Source organism: Megalobrama amblycephala, linkage group LG4 (genome assembly GCF_018812025.1).
Source record: "Megalobrama amblycephala isolate DHTTF-2021 linkage group LG4, ASM1881202v1, whole genome shotgun sequence".
Taxonomy (NCBI): Eukaryota; Metazoa; Chordata; class Actinopteri; order Cypriniformes; family Xenocyprididae; genus Megalobrama; species Megalobrama amblycephala.
The window spans coordinates 38,910,150-38,928,082 of record NC_063047.1 but is presented as its reverse complement, the minus strand read 5'-3'; the positions used below and the strand labels follow the sequence as shown (position 1 = coordinate 38,928,082).

Below are 17,933 nucleotides of genomic sequence, written 5' to 3'. Positions count from 1 at the left end.
CACTGAACCTCTGCTGTGTTTGACTCAGAAGCTTCTCATCCTCACCACCATCCTGAGCTATCAATCCGCCCACCTGACCATGTGTGTGTTCTTGTGTGTGTTTTAACAGGTGCAGTACAGAGAGCTGAAAGTGGACCCCAGTCACAGCCCAAACAAAAGAAAGAAAAATAACCCAGGATAGCTCGTCTCCTCGTACGGACGCTCTCCCAACGCCAAGGAAAAGCAGAGGACTGACCGTCAACCAGCCTCTTTCTGTCACTTTTTTTCTGTTTTAGCTGCGGCGTGGAGAGTTAAGAGCTCGGTCAGAGTGAAAACGGGACCATTCTTAATTACCATCCGTCCTTTTTTGGGTTTATTTTTGTGGTGAGGAGAGCGGCAAAAGCTCTTGACCCCTTTTAGAGTCAAACAGTCCGGGTTATTTGTCAGCTCTTGCCACTAGCCAGACAGCTCTAAAAGCCAAGGTGTCCTTCCACGGCAGCAAAGGGAGCCATTCTAACCACAAATAGCAGGATCAGCTGATAATACGCCCACCTGTGCCGACACACCTCGCCTCTACAGAGGGGAAAACGATGGTGGTTAAGTTACAGTTTGCACCCTACAATTTGCACGGCACGGTAACTGCCATATCTAAAGCTATCCGCAGCTGTTGAGCAGCAGTTATCAGAGTCGACAGCTGAGCCTGTTACGGTCCGATTTATGGCTGAAACTAAAGTGCTCATGGAAACAAAAAAACAAAAACAAAAAAAAAAGCCATAACAGTGAGGTTTGCGGTATCTTTACTTTGTTTTGATGTTCTTTTAACAGTATGAATGATGCATGCTGGGATTGTTTATTGTAAATCTTCTTTGACCAATAGTAGCCATGGCAGTGTCAGCGTTGTCCTCGTAGTGGGAATTAGGGAGTTTACGTACCCTAGCATCATCCTTTGCTCCCATAACGCCGTGCCAGTGCCACTACACTAATAAAGATGTCAGTCTGGGCCACCAGAATGTTGACCGAGTGGAGAGAGAGAGGCACGTTCTCATTTGAAAGCAACTTCCTCTGTCATCTCCCCACGCAGCACAACTCTGCAGCCATCAGCCGCCCGACCTTCTGCACCCACTCAAACTTTGATCTTCAACTCTCAAAGGCTGAGCGTGCATGCCTGTTTTACAGAGGAAAAAATGTCCGAAATCTTTCGCAAAATCCCGAACTTGAAGGGCGAATGTCTGTGTGTGTTTTCATTGCTGCGGATTGGCTGCTTGACAAGAAGTCGATAGCGTGTGACAGGCTGCTTTAGGGCCTCGGGGGGTACCGGAGGGCAGAGGTTTACTGACGCCGCTGTGGAGAAAAAGGAGGACGCGGGCTGCTTTTTCGGAGCTCCTCCTGTCATTCCGCTCTGTCATTTCCTCTCCTTCATCCATCCGCTTGCGAGGGAGGTCACGGACGGGTCCGCGGGGTGCTCTTGAGGGACCTCGACATTGCGAGCGATGAAAGATCACAGTACGGACTACATCAGAAAGGACACAAGCCTCGTCCCTCTGCCTCCCTCCCGACTTCTCATTTGCCATATCGCATCTATCATATGGAAAGACCATTGATTTGTTGGAGGGAATTCCATTACAAAGACAACACAATTCCCACTGAGCAGGACATGGACGGTATTTCAGTGACTTGCATTTAGAAACAAAAAACCCCAATAACACACAGATGATCTGAACAGCAGAAAGGATAGTTTTCTAAGCCTGAATGTGTTTCTGTGTACTTTACGTGTTGATTGGAGTTGTTCAGTGGGTTTATTGTGAATGTTTTTTGCATCCCAAAAGCTTTTCGTTTTGTAAAAGTGCACATGTTGTGTTTGCAAGCAAACCAAAGTGGATCTTTTTTTGGAATATATATATATATATATATATATATATATATAATGTTAGTGCTGTCAAAAGATTAATTGCATCCAAAATAAAAGTTAGTTTTTACATAATATGCATGTACTGTGTATTTTGAATGTATATATAAATACACACACACACACACAGAGATATATATATATATATACATGTGTGTTATATGCATAAAAAATACACAGTATGCACACATATATTATATGAACAAACTTTTATTTTGGATGCGATTAATCTTTTGACAGCACATTTTTTTATATATATATATATATATATATATATATATATATATAAAGAGAGAACTATGTAGAATGGTAGAATGTAACATATCCATTTATTGGAAAAAGGATAAAGGCACTTTCATTTATACCAGATTTTTAAATTATTTATTTGACATAAATCTTTTTTTTTTTTTGTAAATATTCTTATTGTAAAAAAAACTAAAATCAGAATATATGTGGTCAGATGTTTACGAAATTGTAATGTGTCTGTGTGGAAATTTAAAACCTGTTGCCTGTGATGTCATACTGCTCCCTGTGACTGGCTGAAACAGTTGGCAGAGTTGACGAAACTTAAACTAAAATATGGACTATGAATAATTACAATAATTTATGTCTATTACTTTTAAATACATTTTGTTTAATTTTTTATATATATATAATTATTGCTTGCTTTCCTCAATAAAAAATAATTCTCAAAGCATGTAAACAAGGACATGTACACTTCTATTTTACTATTTAAATACTATTACTGTATTTATGCATATTTTGAATTAGCTTTTATTTTTATATTTCAAAATGTATCATTTAAATTTGTATTCGATTTATTTATTTCTATTTAGCTTCAATTTTATTTCTGTTTTAGTAATTTTAGTACTTAAAGGGTTAGTTCACCCAAAAATGAAAATTCTGTCATTTATTACTCACCCTTATGCCGTTCCACACCCGTAAGACCTTCATTAATCTTTGGAACACAAATTAAGATATTTTTGTTGAAATCCGATGGCTCAGTGAGGCCTGCATAGCCAGCAATGACACTTCCTCTCTCAAGATCCATTAATGTACTAAAAAACACATCTAAATCAGTTCATGTGAGTACAGTGGTTCAATATTAATATTATAAAGCGACGAGAATATTTTTGGTGCGCCAAAAAAAACAAAATAACGACTTATATAGTGATGGCCAATTTCAAAACACTGCTTCATGAAGCTTCGGAGCATAATGAATCAGCGTGTCGAATCTGCTGTTCGGAGCGCCAAAGTCACGTGATTTCAGCAGTTTGCCGGTTTGACACACAATCTGAATCATGGCATAAAGGTAGCCTGGGTGCCAGCCCGAACCCCGCCCACAACATTTTTTGGACGGGAAGTTCGGTCTGGACTCGATCCATTGTGGAGTAATTATGCTCGGCTCCCAGAAGACCGAGCCAATCAAATTGCCAGGGCGGGCTTTAATCGATGATGGACAGGCTATCTGCGGTTACGTAACCACCCACGTCATCAAAGAGCGCTTGGGTTGAATTGGTTTTCACCAACGATGACTGCAGCTGGAGAAGTAAGATCACGTCTGTAATAAAAGAAATCGACAGCACATTAATTTTAAAAGACGAACAAAGAACCGCAATCAAGGCATTTGTCGATGGGAAAGATGTGTTTGCCGTCCTTCCAACGGGATTCGGCAAAAGTTTAAGTACAAGTTCAACATACGTCACTTACTGCGTTGCTCTGATTGGTTGTAGGTCTATCCAATTGAGTGCAGAGTTTTTTTTTTTTTACTGGTTTGGTTAAGACACGCCCCATAATTCAAGTGCAATGGAGCAGTATCAGACTCACATTCTGCCTAGAATATGAGTATGACGAAGTCAGGCTAGCATAAAGGTGAAAAATAAATTAAATACATTATTTTCATTTTTGGGTGAACGAACTCTTTAAGCTGAAATAAAAGCCTCATAAAACGTGCGTATGCACAGATTTGATCTTAGCGTGTGTGTACGTTAAAATACACACCAACATTCATATTTATAAAAACGGTCTTTGATGTGGGTTAATCACGTTAACGCCACATCAGGGTCTAAGTAGACGTGTGCACTTTTCCTTGTGGCAGAGTCAGAGTACTGCAGGTATTTGGAAATTCTTGCCGCTCACCATTCTCAAGTAAAGCATTTGGACGTTGACTGGTGTTCTTTTATAAGTTAATGAGATTAATTATGCAGCATTAACAAGGCAGAGATATGCGCACAATTTCAAGACCATTTATAATTTATAAATTTTACATCTAGAAGAGAGGCGTACACACTTTTTTTGCGTGTACGTGATTCAGAATGAACATATGCACAAAAAAAAAAAAAAAAAAAAGTGTGTACGCCTCTCTTCTAGATTTGAGAAATGATCGTAAGATGGTTTCTACACAAACATTTTATAAATGAGGCCCAAAATTTTTACTTTTTAAAGCTTAAGCTTTTCATCTAAAATGTACGTTTTAGCTTTATTTCAATTAACGAAGAACAAATCATTTTTAGTTTTAGTTTAGTATAACACTGGATGTGTGATTTGCATCTGAATTAATATGAAGCAGTTTTTAGTACTTTGAAAAGCGATTGTGTTTGCATACTGTAGGTACAAGGTCTCTAGATCAGCTCTTAGTGTTGGGGCTTTTGTAGACAAACACACAGGTGTGTACAAGCTGTTTCATCATTCAAACACAAGAGTCATTGATTTCTTACACCTTCACCAGTACTGCGATATTTCAAGGTTTTCACCACGTGCCAAGTTTCCCTACCGAACACCTCACGATGTAAGCGCTCTTCACACACTCTCAGAGTGATGGAGGAACAGTGTGTTTCTCCACAGGGGCCAAAAGGGCTCCCCTGTGTTCTCAGCCTCTGTGGCCCCCCAATCATTTGTTAGTCTGGATATTTCTTCCCTGTCTGATCCCTGCTGTTATTCAATATGACACCGCAGCATCACACGGCGTGATCTAGTACAAACGGCCGCGCTGCCAGACGCTAATAATCATGGCCACGCTGAAAGCAAGAACACTTGAGCTTGTTATTTATTAACCTCTGCATCCTCCATCGCTCTTGGGCTGTCAGACTCAGACCATCCGCAGCGTCTTGGGTTCTAATCCCAAATCTGGCCGCCGTGATCCCTGGTCACCTCCGGAGACTCGCTTGGATTGTAGTTGAAAAGGGCATGATCAGGAAACGGCTCATTCTTCATGGAGGTCTTGGGTAGATTTCTTGCTTTTGTACTGGAATCAGTTGTTTGGAGGGGATTGATTATTAACCCCACATGGCACACATATGCGTTCCCTCCATCATCCTGGATCAGAGAACTGTGAGATGTCATCTTGTAGGCTGGGCTTCAACTAAAGTTAGGTTTGTCCATTTAGAACAGAGGCGATAAGGTGCATTGCTCGAGTTGTCTAATGGACGAAGATATATATATGCTAAAGTGAAAAGTTATTTATCATGATCTTCTCATATGAATTTCTATGAAAGTTCTATAAGAATTTCTAAGTTTTAAGTAAGTAAATAAGTTGGAAACAACAAAAAACAACCAAGTGTCTAGCATTCATGCGAACTTCAAATCTATTTTAAAAGCATCACAGGATGCATCTTACGAAATTAATTGACAATGTCTAAAGTGTGTTGAGCTGCAATCCAGACATTAAAATATTAGTATTGCCAGTTCTGATTTAACATGTTTGGTCTCCACATAATTCTTGTATGTCCATTTTGTGCTATTTTATAGTTTTAAAGACTAAAATGTGGAGTATAGTTCTAATAAAGAGTGTGTAGGTAAGGTATGGGCACACTTTTGAGTGGTTGTAAAAAAATTAAATCTTGAAAAATTGTTAAGTTTCAAATTATGTTTGTTTATTTTCTTATTTTCTTGTGTGTATATATATATATATTTTTTTTTTTTTTTTTTTTTAATTAAACGTTTATTTTACAGTTAAAGAAATATATAAGAATTAAAAATGAAGAATAACAGTTAAATAGCATTCACAATTTGTAGTGTTTTATAAAAATATTTTGTACAAAAATTAAATACTCCCCAGTTTTGATTAACCAAACAAAAAACAAAATGCACAATGTTACAAATAATAATTATTATTAATTTAAAAATCTTACTGTAATCATTCACGCTGTAGAGTTCTCAATTAAAAGTAATTTTTTGTACTTAATTCTCAAAACTTACTTTATAGCACAAACATCAAGAAATAAAAGTCAGAGCTTTACCACAGGTTTACAGATACATGCCCAATCCTTGTTTCTCTATATGGAATCTTTTAGAACGAGTCAAATTCAGATTGTCCAGAGATCAGTGCCGCCCCCTCCGCCTGCAGATCTTCAAGCAGCTGCACAAACAGACTGGTTTGATCCCCATGACAGTGTCTCAGTGCGGGGCTCACCTGTGACACATACTGCTCCAAACTCAACACAGTCCTCAGGTCCTCAGCCAGGCTCACCGCATAGGAATCTCTCCAGGTGGAGGCTAGCATGCCTGGACGGAGACGAATCAGGGTGCGGCATACAGTGGGACTAAGGTCCAGAGGGGTAAGGGGGGTTTTGTAGGTAGGTATGTGTCGCTCTTGGAGATAAGTGAGGAACAGGCAGCTGAGCACCCATGAGCAGGACTCAATGAAGGGAACATCCTGCACCTGCGAACAAGGGGTGTCCAGAGCTTTGTCGCCTTCTTCCGCACAGCGAAGGAGCTCCTCGCGCAGGGCCTCAAAAGAAACCAGGTCCAGAGGGGTCTGACCTTCATTGTCACGCAACCGTAGAAGAGGAGAGCCTGGAATGAACAAGAAACAAATACTTACTGTACAGGTTTACAACAGCATCGAGCATTTTACATGATCTGATGTAATTAAGATATAGGCTTATTATTTACAGTGCTAAAAAGAGCTTAAACCAGCTGAGGATGGCTTGCTGGTCTGGTTTGGTGGTTTTAGGGGGATTTTGGACACTTGTCAGCTGGGAGACCAGCTGGCTGACTAGCTAAACACCATCTTAGGAGCCTATAGCTAGATCATGTTAAGTCATTTAAGACAAGAAACATCTTAAGCTGGTTTAATCTGTTGTTTTTCAGCAGGGTTAGGCTAGTTGAGGTCATTACACTTTGAAAAATGCACGCTGTTTAGGTGAGTGATGTCACAGCACATTTAGAAATGGGTAAAGTGAACAGCAAACTGAGTCATCATTATTGATCAATGTGAAAATCCAATCTGCTGAATTGTTTTAGTTTATTAAACAGTCAAGACATCCTGAGTAATTAACAAAAAAATGTGAGGAGGAGGAAGAGATATCTTCCAGGCACCTTTAGTTCGATAGGGAAACTTGGCTAATGTTGAGCCATAGGCTAGCATCACAGCTAACTTATGCTAACACTCAATTAACAGGCTGAAAACTCAGAGTGATACTCAAAGTGAAACTTAGAAATTACGTAATTAAGGCAGGAAAGATCTTCAGTGGTTTAAATTCAAAAGTTTGGCATATTAGAGTTAGTTATATTTCCTATCTTTAATGTTTACACATCTGAAGAGATTAGCATGAACATGCTCTTACTAAAGATGTACTGAGATGCTACATTGATGCCATCTGATTGAACAATGGTACTGATTGATTAATATATTTATGTACCATGGTATCTACATGGTACTCAAAGGGATTTCAGAATACATGCCCAAGAAAAACATGGTATCCATGATACTTTTCAGTGTTTTACTCTTAGTGTGGCCTCAATCATTAACCAGTAGGGCTGGGTATTGACACAATTTTCACGATTCAATTCGATTCCTATTGACATGCTTTCGATTCGATTCGATATCAATTATTTTGGATGTAGTATATCAGTTGCAGTACATGGAAAATTTTCTAGAGGAAAAAAATCTCTTAACTAATGCTGTAAACTACACATGGGAGTCATTTGGTACTACTATAATAATATTGAAGGCTAAATTAACTTATTTATATACAAACACTTAAATTACACTCAATTATGTTTTTATTATAAATAAAGTTTAGAATTACATAATTTTCTACTCCAATTCGCTTTTCTGAAATATAAACATTTAAATCGCGGCTGTCGTAACTGATTTATTCAAACATGCATTAAATATTGAAGAACATTAAACATTAAAAATTATAATGAATATGTAACATATATTATGTAATACAATATGTAACACAATATGTAATATATGTGCATATATTTATCAGAAAGTTGCTCTCTAGAGTACACCTTTCTAGATGACTAATGAGTTTATGGTCACTGAATACGTTTTTCTGAGGTAAATGTGACGTTACTAGGGCTGTAACGATATGCGATATGAAACCGAAATCGCGATACGCAGGTCCACGAACCTGTATCGCGATGTGAGAAGGCAGAATCGCGACACACCCCTTCCAACTCCCAGAGTTATCCTTCCTGTCCAGATCCAATGCTACCACATTTTTAAATTACTATAAGTATTAGGGGTGTAACGATTTATCGTAGATGGTGTGTCTCAATCAGCTCTCTAGTTCAGTAAGTGTTTCGGGCACACATTGAATCTTGCAAGCAGGTTTAAACGTTTCTCATGTCAGTCTCTTGCATGGTCGCGTGAGAAAAGTCGTGGCTTTCTTTCACCGCAGTGCACAGCAATAGCTGTGCTCACAGAAAAGCAAAAGACGCTTGTGATGCTTTGCTTTAAGTTAGGGGCCGTTCACATATTGCGTCTTTTCCGCGTGCAAGTCAGTTATTATTTTCAAATGTAGCCGGGCGGCAGGCGCGCTCATAATGGGATCAACGCGGTCGCGACGCGCATGCAATTCTCAACTTCTCAGAATGCCGCAAGGGCACCGCAGGTCGTGTGACAAGAATCAACCGATCAGCTATGGCCTTTCCTTAACAAAACATCAAAAGCTCAGCCGAACAGCTGATCATAGCTGATCATAGCTGTTCATGGTGGTTTTTATATCTTATCTCCATCAATATATCTCGTAGTAAAACTAATGCAAGGGCTAGAAATCATTTATCCTTTGCAGAAACATCCTGATCCTCTTGGAGAGCTCAGTTCATGGTTGCATAGCAACGGCCGACGCCACAGGAGCGCAAGCGCTTTGGAAAGAAGGAGAAGCGGTGCGGCCGCGCCTTCCACGCCTTTTTAGACGCGATATGTGAACGGCCCCTATTCATAATTCTAAGTTCATGTTAAATTTAACATTTTTTTTCAGTGACAGACAGCCCTATTCAACTGTTAATTTGAATACAGAAGGTTTTTATTAAAATTTTATATTTATTTATTTTATTGAAATGTGATCTTGTATGTACAACAAGGAAAATTATTGAAATTTGTTCATGTTTTTTTAATAAATCTTGTTTGAATTTCAGTTTCATTTTGTTCAAAATATCGTGATACGTATCGTATCGTGAACTCTGTATCGAGATACGTACCGTATCGTGACCTGAGCGTATCGTTACACCCCTAGACGTTACGTGACATTTTTTACAAGCTGTTTTATTGACGTCTTTCCAGAGTTGAAACACTGATTGAGCCATTACATGAGACATGATATGGATTTCGGTAAGTTGTACTGTATATTTTAACATAACTTCAGATGTTTAGTCGTGTTTATTTCGCGCTGTAACTGGTATTAAAGCGGAGGAGAGGATGTTCACATGCGCTCTGTGCTGCCGCTTCGTTTTAGCGCCTCAGTTAAAGAGATCTGTCACGTCACATTAAACAGCGGCAAAACGGTATTTATTTTTTGAATCTCATAATAAGATGGACGTCATTTGAAATCTGAGACTTTACTTCATATCAAAAGTAACAAAGCACAAAGATTATTGTGATTTATTGGATGGGAGGCGCTACATATTCTGCTCATTCATCAACTAAAATCAGACTAGACTAATCGATTCTTGGGATTTAAGAATCGATATCGGTTCGTAAAAATGAGAATCGATTAAAATCGAGAAATCTATATTTTTTTACCCAGCCCTATTAACCATTATTGTTTAAATAAAGTTTTGGCAAAGGGGTATAAAAATACATCAAGAAAAAATTTAAAATGAACAGAAACAGATCCATAATGTATTATAAAAATCAATATACAAACCTTCAACACACCCATTTCCTTCAACTTCAGCTCTTTGCAATAATACATTTCTCAGAATAATACATCGATTTTCACAACGGAGCTTGTAGATGCCTATATATGTACTGGTTAAATGACTTTCTCTCCCTTCTGTGACCACAGTTAAAGTGGCTTTAATGTGGCTGAAGGTAAAGCCGATACACTCCCACTCTTGGCTTAGCAAATGCCAGCCGTGTCAAGTGGACTCTGTTTACATTTAGATCTCCCTATTTCTATGGCAAACTGCTCTTGAAGATACTTGACTCTTAAACCCCTGTGCTATTGTGGCAGCAGTTCTGCTAAAGCTCAGACAACTTCGCACCTCTCTAAAAAGCTTTGCCGTGCTTTTCCCCTTGGTGTTGACAAAGTCACACTATCAAAAGACAGGATTATTGTGTGCACAAATGCAAGAAACAAGGGGGAAAAAAATATGCTGCTTTATATCACAGAATTAATGAAGATGGGGGCACAGAAAAAAAAAAAAAAAAAAACAATCCCCTTAGGCTTGTTTCAATTAAACCATCACAATACCTTTATTTTGTTAAGGAAATCTGTTTATACTGACAGATAACTATTGGTATACTTTGGTTTAAAGTCAAGGATCGGAGCGATTGCTGAGGTCAAGGAGCTGAAGAAGCGAGCAAGTCCATGAGACAGAATCGAGGAAAAGAAGAACAAATTTCTTCATAAAAGGTCATCACTGTGACCCCCCCTCCACAGATGAGACCTTGCCCAGAGCTTAGGCAAGAACTTCACTGGTTTAAGGTCAGTGTGCAACTCTCTGAATCCTTGACAGATGCATTCAACATGTACTTCAACATGTAAGTTTTAGGCTTTAGGGAAAACAGTGTTATTTGACAGGAAGAAAACACCTTTTTCCTTTCAGTGCTTACTGTAAGACTTTCAAATACATTGACAATTCAATAAAACTGCAAATGCCTTTTCTTTGTTGAAGGGAGAGGCCTTGGATTGCCTCCAGCTTCCCCCTGCTTGATGTTCCACAACTTTGATAAAAATTGGACAGAGAGAAGGACATGTTTTATGCACACTTAAATAGTACCCGAGCTCTGAAAAGGTGTGTTTTTTTCCCTGTAAGGGGAACAGGAATGCTTGTGTCCTTCATGACACACTAGACTTTTAAACATCTCTTTTTATTCATACCAAAACAGGCACACACACTAAGTCACGCTCAAGTGTTTCATCTCGCACTATAATTACCATGACACCATATCATAAGCAAATGATGAAAATATTACATCTGTATTCAAATAAAAACATAAATAAAGCATATTAGATATTATGGGAGTGTTTAACTAACTATTTTAATGCAATTTTACTATTAAACCATGTTCTTTACTAACCCAGAATACAAAAAAAACAAAAAAAAAACACTTTAAATAAATAAACTTGTCATTTAAGCACACACAATCCTCCATGTATCCTCGCTGTTGGGTTCGTGAGAGAATCTTTCTCTTTCAAAATACACACTTAACACAGCCCGTCCACCATCAATCAGGTAGCACACTTTGTTAACGGCAGTCCCACTCCAGAGCTGTCAAATACCTGACAGGCCGAAACCTGGAATGTGACAAAGGCTGAGACGGGGCCCTGCTTGCCCGCCCGCCCGCACAAATGTGCGGCTCGCCAGCGACTGCTGATGAATGCGAGCTATGGGCAGATCTCCTTCCCCCCAGACGGCACGATCAGCCGCAACCCTTTCTTCACAATGGCCCATGAAACACACATCTGTCAGCGCTTAGCCATGCAGATGCACCCGCAGCCGCTGGAGTGGTCAGCCGGGAGTTTTGATACGATACTGGCGCATTTGTCACACCGAACGATTGAAGTCAGTCCAGGTATTGGCGTGATGTGTCAGATACTCTGCTTAGCAGATACATAAAACACCTGGGGGTATTAAATGCCAGAGATGGTAATTATGCCCCCTGCACAGATGACAACAATTCGGAGGGATTCAGCCCTTGCTGATATTTGCACCTCTGCCACAGATGAGCTACAGTTAACGTGCATGTAAACCACACATCAGTCAGGAGCAAAGCAAGCCGCCCCTTAGCCTTTAGAGGGCAGACGAAGACTAGGAATAGAGAGGTGGAGGAGGGGAGGCAAAACAGAGCGAAAACCATTCCATCCATTCTGTATCCACACATATTTAATCTAGACAACACAAGCCCTTAGTCTATGAAACCATGACACAATTCTTTGTCATGCTGTGAACACGCAGACACACACTGACCCGACGGAAGTCTGTGTGTGTGAAATCACATTATACTGACTAACAGAGATTGACCAAGACAAAAGGCCAGGCAGGCTCAGATTAGGACAGATTACTGTGCATGGGGGGCACAACAGGAGCTTTTTGTAACCTGATTCCCTGGCATCGCACTCGAGCAACACGGGCCCCTCCCTGCTTCACATTACAAACACAACGCAGACAACCCTCGATGCCACCATGCCAGACTGACAAAGATAGGTGCTATTCATCCTACCTAGTTTATCAGAACAGCACAGTGTTGGTTATGGCACACAGATGGAGCCGTATAAAGATCTGAGTCTGTTTCAACAGTCTAGTCTCAGCCTCACACAGCATGCTGGACCACTGTCAGATACATATTGCACATAAAAATGGCAAGAGCTCGATGAAATCACCAGGTCTGATTAACTTCTGGGAGTCAAGGTGCATCGGTTCGCTTATAAACAAATCTGGGTTGTGCAATGAGAACTAATTAATTTTGTAATTATGTATTAAAATACAAATATATATATATTTTTTAAATTCAAATGTTATTATATATTTTATATATAATGACATATTTTATATTTAAATATTAAAACGGTATTAGTATTAATATTAGTATGAAAAACACTCAACACTCTCAGAAAAAAGGTACAAAAGCTGTCACTGAGGGTACATCTTTGTAACTCATTTACTCCGAAAGTGTGCATGTTAGCACCTAAAGTGTACATGGTACCCACATGGTACATCTTAGTACCTTTTGAAAGTGATCCCCCCCCTTTTTTTTTTTTTTTTTTTAAACAATTTGTTTGTATTTCTTTAGGATGGACTGAATATCTGATTTCAACTTATTTCCACATCATTTTTGTTTTCCTGTGTTTTGTAGATGTTCGGTTTACAGTACATAAAGTCTTTCAATGGCAGTCTTTTATTGTGGTATGTATGTGAAAAACAGCAAACTATAAATGGATACATTACATGTCAATCAAATGGGCTCTTCCTGTTCTAAGTGAGCAATTCTTAGCCAGAATGAGATGCAAAGTGCATGATAACAGCCAACAGTCAACGGTCTGGCTATATGAGACTAAATACAAACTTCAGAAAGTACTAAAAAAGCTATTAATGAGAAGCTTGTTAATGTAGAAAATTATGTTCACATACTGATATTAAGGCTCCAAACTTTTTAGAAACAAAGCAACATTTTTGGAGCTATTTGTATGTAGATGTCACTTTTTTGTCTTACATGTGTGCCCAATTGACCCTTCGCCGGGAGTTTGATTGACAAGCGATCTAACCAACCATAATGCCGAATCCGCCATTTTGTCCGACAAAGCAGTCAGGAGTTAGAAGATTAACCTCGGTGGACTTGAACTTGAAAAATGGTGTGTATTGACGTCTTTCCGCGTTTGAAACAACATTCCTTCTCATGTTCATTGATGTTTATTTGATGCTATAAATTAACTAGTAAAAAGAGATGATCGGTTCACGAGCTGCTTGAGCTGAGGCGCTACAGCAATCTGTCATGACACATTAAAGAGCCACAAAACGGTTTTTATTGTTCGAATTTCTTAAACAAAATTACACAGTTTGAAAGCTGGGACTTTGTTTAATATCATAAGTAACCTGCTCTGTCTTGTCTGTCGATGTGTTGTCAGTGTCCACTTTGCTCCGCGATGTATTTTTCACTCTGTGTGGCGTGTCAGCACCATGGCTTGTCGGACAAAGCAACAGTAACTAAGGGGGGGCGGGTCTTTGCGAAGGGTCAATTCGGTTTGGATGTGCACATTTTCCAAAAGCTTGTGAGTTAAAGGCTTAATTCACCCAAAAATGAAATTTCTGTCATCCCTCATGTCGTCCCAAACCCATAAGATCTTCGTTCATCTTCGGAACACAAATTAAGATATTTTTGAGGAAATCCAAGGGTTTCCGAACCACACATAGGCAGCAACGTCATTGCACCTTTTGAGGTCCAGAAAGGTAGTAAAGACATCGTTAAAATAGTCAACGTGACTACAGTGGTTCAACCTTAATGTTATGAAATGACAAGAATACTTTTTGTGTGCAAAAAAACAAAAATAACTTTATTCAACAACTTGAACCCTTGTCATACTCTGTTGATGTAATGAACACAGTGCAGCTCTTCTGTGTTTACGTCTGAACACCGACATTGGCTGACGCTGTACAAGTGAGCAGCATGACACTTGCATGTGATGCTGATGCAGGAGCCGGCCAATAATGACTCAGAGTTTTGACATAGAACCCAGAAGCGCTGCACTGAACTGAGTTGACTACACCAACAGAATAGTAGACTGACATAAAAGAGAAGAAATTGTTGAATAAAGTCATTATTTTGTTTTTGTTTTTGCGCAGAACAAGTATTCTCGTCATTTCATTACATTAAGGCTGAACCACTACAGTCACGTGGACTATTTTAACGATGTCTTTACTACCTTTCTGGACCTCAAAACGTGCAATGACGTTGCTGCCTATGTGTGGTTCAGAAACCCTCAGATTTCATCAAAAAAATCTTAATTTGTGTTCCGAAGATGAACAAAGGTCTTACGGGTTTGTAACGACATGAGGGTAATTAATGACATAAATTTAATTTGTGGGTGAAATAACCTTTTAAGGGGTGGTCACACTACACTTTTTGACTTCCATTCATACACATACAAATGTGTCAGACTGAAAACACAAGCTCGTGAGAAAAGTTTTGCATTTCGCTACGTTCCAAAGTTGAACTGTGAACTGCGAATTCGCATCAGGTGAAGACATGTGACCAGTGGAAGATCAACCTCTTGGCTAAATTAAAAGAATGATATTTCAAAATATCCAGTCAGTATCTGAAATCGAAAACCCAGTCAGACGATATTTGATGTCTAATATGTGGTTGTGCACAGTGAGATTTTAAACCAATGAGATTACAACGATGCAAAAATAGAAACCAATGCAACTGACAAAATGTCCTGCTGCTTGTCACGATTGTGGCTATTGCCATTACTGTGCAAGTATTCTCATAAATATTTCAAAGACAGTAAAGAATCTGTGCCATTCGCAAAGAAAAAAGGGTGCTACAAGTTTGGTGGAACTCAAACACACCAAATTCAGAGTCAAACATTCAGTATTGATCCTAACAGTGGCACAGCTGAAAGCCTGGTGAGCTCAGTGTGAGGAAGTGACTTAGTTAATTATGCATTTTAATAGGAGAAAAATTATGCAGAGGAAGCTCAAAGGCACTCACAATCAGAGGGAGAAAGAGAGAGAGAGAGACTGAAAGAAAGAAAAACAAGGATAGAGGGAGAGAAGTCTGAGAAGAGAAGCTGATTAATGTATTTGGTGTGACTAGCACAAACAAACAAACAAACAAACAGAGCATGAGGAGTTGTGTAATGACTAAATCGAGAGCTTTGCCAGAGCTTTAATCTAACGTGGCTTCAATGCAAAATGCGAGGGGGAAATACTCCTATTAATGTACACAGAGAGGAAGAAAAGGAGAACAACTGCGTTTGAACTCAGCCTTATTAACAAAGACATTGAGCCATCGTTTGTCATTACTGTGCTGGAGCGACGGCGCCGAGGAGCTCTAAGCCTTTAAGTGTTTTATACTCTAATACCACAACAAAAGAAATCATGGTTCTTTTGTTACTCTGAGTTACTGTCTATACTTTTGACGAAGGATAGGAAATATAGTTCAGAAATGATTGATGTATGGTAAAATTTTGGAGGCAACAATGAGACAATGCTGGAAAAGTTCAATGACATGGATTACAGTTTCACTCATCAAGGCTGTTTGGATAAAACTGATCTATTTAGAGACAATGTTAAAATGATATCCGCAACAATTTAAACCAATAATTCACCCAGAAATTTCAAATCTGTCTTCATTTACTCGCCCTTATGTTATGCAAACCTTAATCCGAAGATCGCTTTGGTCCATATAATAAAACACCATATGATCCAATAGACTTTTATTGTATGGACCAAAAACACTGCGATACGAAAAGCATTTTATACGAAAAGCATTTTTTGGTATATATATATATATATATATATATATATATATATATATATATATATATATATATATATATATATATATATATATATATATATATATATATATATATATATATATAGTCAAAGTAAATAAAGTTCAAAGGGAAACAATAATAGATAGGACTTAATTTCATCTATCAGGATATGTTGAGAATTTGTTGATCAGGGGCCGTATTCACAAAACATCTTAAGGCTAAAAGTAGCTCCTAACTTGCTGATTTAGGAGAAACTCTTAAAAATAATGGGTGTGTCAGTCCTAATTTTAGGACTCCTAAATTTTTGCTCCAAGAGTATTTCATAAAGCAATTTAACGCTAAAACTAGCTCTTAAATCTGTGAAACGTTAAGAGTAGTCAAGAGGACTCCTAAATCACTAAGACCAAATCACAAACAATCCTAATCCACCTAAAGACACTGTTCACCATGAGGCAATAGCGATAGAGCCTTATCTTTACAAATGCAATAAATATTTTGATTTCTAGATTTGAAACTACGATAAGATGCCAAAAATAAATCTTTAATAAATAAATAAGTAAATAATGTCCGATTACCTGTGGCAGTTGTTTTCATGAGTTCACACTTACAAATGATCGAATAGAGTAAAAAAAAAAATTTAACCCAAAGCCAGAGTTCTCCCCCATATCCCCAGCCGAGAGTGAGGGGTGGCGGAGGGATGCAGAAAACTGTTGAGGTAACTATAGGTGAGTCGGCTCTCAATACCTCCACTCGAGCTGATTAGATAGACCGTTTGAATGTGCTCCTCCAAAACTTTGTTTCTAAAACATCATTTGTCACTTGAATTGTAAGACATGTAAGAGGCTGACAATTAGCTGAACATATACTAGTTTAATTAGTGACACTTAGCCTACATTTTAAAACCTTTATTTGAATATGGCAACATTTTTATTAAAAAATCTTTATTTGAATATGGCAACATTTGTATTTTAAAACCATTAATTTAATATGGAATCATGATACCTCATTCTACAATATTTCTATGATTAAATCGCTCAGAGAGACTCTTCCCTTATCAGCCAATCACTGTGTGCATAGTTAGTAAGCGTGTTGACATCATCCACAGCAATGAGGTCAACCCTGCCCTTACTCTTAGCTTAAGACTTCTGTCTTTTCCTTAGTAAAAGTTTGTCTCCGCAGCTTTGTGAATAGGTTTTAAGAGAAAACTAGCTTTTAGAACTTTTACTGCTTTTTAGGAGAACATTTAGTGGTAAGATAAAATGTTTTGTGAATATGGCCCCAGGACAATTGGGCGGCATATTATTTTCCACACCCAAGTGACTCTGGCAATACTGTACTGCAAAAAAAAAAAAAAAAAAAAAAAAAAAAAAAAAAAATTGAGAGAAATGTTTTTTTTTTTTTTTTTTTTGCTTCTAGTTTTTAAAAACACTGGAAACATTTCTCTGAATCATGTATAATATGACCAGGGACAGGGACTGTCCATCAATGGCTGTGGTAGTCAAATGGTCATAAATATTGTTTACAGGAAACACTTTAACTTCACTGAGCTTCAAATGTCTTAGATCATACTGAAAATCTAATTTAAACCAGTAAATAATTTTAGGATTTTTAACAATGCTTAAAAATAAAAAAAATAATAAAAATAA

The 17,933-nt window shown here is 38.3% G+C and overlaps 2 protein-coding genes across 7 annotated transcripts in view; one reads left to right on the top strand and one right to left on the bottom strand.

Annotated features, from left to right (window-relative positions):
* Window positions 1-2,655, top strand: part of LOC125267495 (multiple C2 and transmembrane domain-containing protein 1-like) — a 204,249-nt gene extending 201,594 nt beyond the window's left edge. For 3 of the 6 annotated variants that reach the window (XM_048189181.1, XM_048189184.1, XM_048189185.1), the window contains one exon: window positions 110-2,654. In XM_048189181.1, coding sequence (XP_048045138.1) covers window positions 110-181 — 72 coding nt within the window. In that variant the 3' untranslated portion in view covers window positions 182-2,654. Of the gene's footprint in view, window positions 1-109 lie in introns of all 6 variants that reach the window. The other 3 variants (XM_048189182.1, XM_048189183.1, XM_048189186.1) reach the window with 3 other exon arrangements.
* Window positions 2,656-5,794: 3,139 nt separating this feature from the next.
* slf1 (SMC5-SMC6 complex localization factor 1) overlaps window positions 5,795-17,933 on the bottom strand; it is a 41,827-nt gene continuing 29,688 nt past the window's right edge. The window contains exon 19 of the mRNA XM_048189177.1: window positions 5,795-6,679. Within this exon, the coding sequence (XP_048045134.1) occupies window positions 6,174-6,679 (506 nt within the window). The 3' untranslated portion in view covers window positions 5,795-6,173. The remainder of the gene's footprint in view (window positions 6,680-17,933) is intronic.